This window comes from Alternaria metachromatica, assembly GCF_023757995.1.
Source record: "Alternaria metachromatica strain BMP 0045 chromosome Unknown scaffold_55, whole genome shotgun sequence".
Lineage (NCBI taxonomy): Eukaryota > Fungi > Ascomycota > Dothideomycetes > Pleosporales > Pleosporaceae > Alternaria > Alternaria metachromatica.
Window position 1 is genome coordinate 32,328 of NW_026055546.1, and position 2,324 is coordinate 34,651.

Sequence of the window (2,324 nt, forward strand, 5' to 3'; positions counted from 1 at the left end):
CAGTTGGCCTGCTGCACAAAGCGGATGTTACGTGATATTATGGAAGAAGAACGAAACTTCAAAAATTGGAGCTGGGAAAAGGTTCAGATACCATGATGCTATAGAAGTCTCGAAAACATCGATACCATCTGCACGGCTAGAATAGAAGAAAGCTGATATGTCAAGACATCATGCGGAGGTGCCGTCTCGGCCTTGAGATCAAGATGTCATATGTGGTGGGTCTCCCGTCGAAGCCAATCTCATTTCCAGACCCCCAATTGACCATACGGGGTCTTTACAGACCGGCTGTTCGCGAATTCTGCGCAGCAAGATATAAGCAACGCAAAGATGATTTTGTTAGGGCCACTGCTATCTATCAGCATTTGCATCGCGGGATTTGAAGACACTCACTAGATTGCACTCATGCACACGTCGCTAATGGTCCCGACGTGGAAGCCAAATGCCGTTGGCTGCCCATGCTACGTCAATCAAACTCGTTCCAATGACATTCCGCTTGTCCATTCGCCGCACTCCCTCGGTGCATATCTTTGGCAATGAGAGGTATGTCGATGGCGTCGTCTGGTTATGCCGTCGGCCATTCCGCTACCAGCCTTCCTTTCATGGCTTCTCACCATCATCCCGATGAATGTCTGGTGCCCAGCCCATGGCCCGAACATTCCGATACGTCTCACCGGCCGGCCTACGATGCAGCAAAATCTGCGTTTCGGATGCTTGGTCGTCCGTCGTCGGCCTCGACCTCGGCGGTTCGCGCCAAGAGGAGGGACATGCCAGACCTAGGGCAATGGTGCACTTGCAGAGAAAGTAATGTGAAAGCTGTACAGTGATGTCGCCCGTGAATAAGAGTATCGTGTTTCTCAAGTGAGTCAACTGCTCCAAGTTTTTCTGCACCATAGAAGCGTCGTGCTTTTGCTGGTCAGCTGTGTTCATCTTCGAGGATTGCAAATCAATTACCTGCGCCATAAGGCTAGCGTGCATTCCACAACCGTACGGTGCGACCATCTGCGCTCCACTAGCCATCAGGACGAGCCGGAGGTTGTCGTTTTGGCTCAGCAGACGCATGCGTCGGAAAAGCACTTGACTGTGGACTTCGGGCCCGTTGACAGAGAAGACCACCGTGGGCCGGCCTTTCTTCGCATTCACTTTGGCGATAGCATCAACTGCAGCCTTGGCCAGATGAATGGCGCGATCGGTACTTGTTTCCAAAACCAGCAAAGTCTGGGGCGGAAAAGGTGTGGACAAGACCCGGTTTACCACGTCGTTCACGTCGCCCATTTTTGCTTGGTCCTCGATTGTGTCCTCGGCCCATTGCGCATTAGGGAGAGTATCTTCGGTGAAGAAGATAGAAGTGTCAGTGCCCATGCTGACGATAGCCCTATTGTTACGTCTAATGGCTCGGTTGTTCACCACGCGTCGTTGAGTTGAGTTGGGTAGACGTCTTTTGTAGTAGCTTGTTTGGATCTAGGCATTGCGGTCAAATGTCGCTTGTCTACGCGCTGTAGCGGTGTGGCCTCTCACCATACCAATACATCAGGCTCATTACCGAACGCTCTGCTGAGAGTCAGAGGGGTCAGAAAGCGGATACAGGATGAATCAGCTCGTATCGGATTTTGGCTTCTCCGCGTGCGTGTGCGGGGCGTGAGATCGTAAGTCTCGGAGATGATTGGCATCCAGTCGTTGTCAGGTAGCCGTGACACTGATTCAAAGACGATTGAATGCTTTCCTTGCTATTGCTGAATTTGTCCTACTGCAGTGGTGATGTAAACGCGAGTACCAACAGGCCATAACGGCGGTGAAGAGGTCCGCCAGGCAACGAGTGAATAGACGTGTTGCCTCCACGCGGGCCAGCGTTCGATAGAAAGGTTCCGTGGTCCAGCCACGACGCTGGTAATACGTCTCCACTGAGCTTCAAAAAAGAGTGACTAGGTGTTTGATCACGCCAATCTCTTTGGGGGCAAGCGACACTGACCTTGCAAAAGATGGCTATGAAGATCCAAGTAGCCGGGTGTCCTCCGACACAGTTGTGCATTGTGCGCGTGTACTCACAACATCTATCGCCTACCCGTGTTCCCGCCTTTTAAGGGAGCCCGATCAACCGCGAGACTATTATAGAGGGAAGACTCGTGTTGAAGAGTGTAACATCGGCCTTGAAAGTAAAGCAAAGCCACACGACATGATGCCGAAAACTACGCGTCGTACGTATAACGAGCTAGGCTATACCTCAGATCGCATTAGTATGCCCTGCCGCTCAAGGCATTTCTCGATGAGTAGACGAGCTCACCGCGCACTACCCCCACAATCTAGCGATGTTATTAGAGAGTTGATGC

The 2,324-nt window shown here is 51.8% G+C and overlaps 1 protein-coding gene across 1 annotated transcript; it reads right to left on the reverse strand.

Annotated features, from left to right (window-relative positions):
- Positions 1 to 679: 679 nt before the first annotated feature.
- J4E83_010916 (uncharacterized protein) lies at positions 680 to 1,359 on the reverse strand (the record flags this gene model as incomplete). Its single annotated transcript, XM_049337794.1, has 2 exons — positions 680 to 813; positions 981 to 1,359. The coding sequence occupies 2 exons, from the start codon at positions 1,357 to 1,359 to the stop codon at positions 680 to 682; spliced, it is 513 nt and encodes a 170-aa protein (XP_049183098.1).
- Between the last annotated feature and the right edge of the window lie 965 nt (positions 1,360 to 2,324).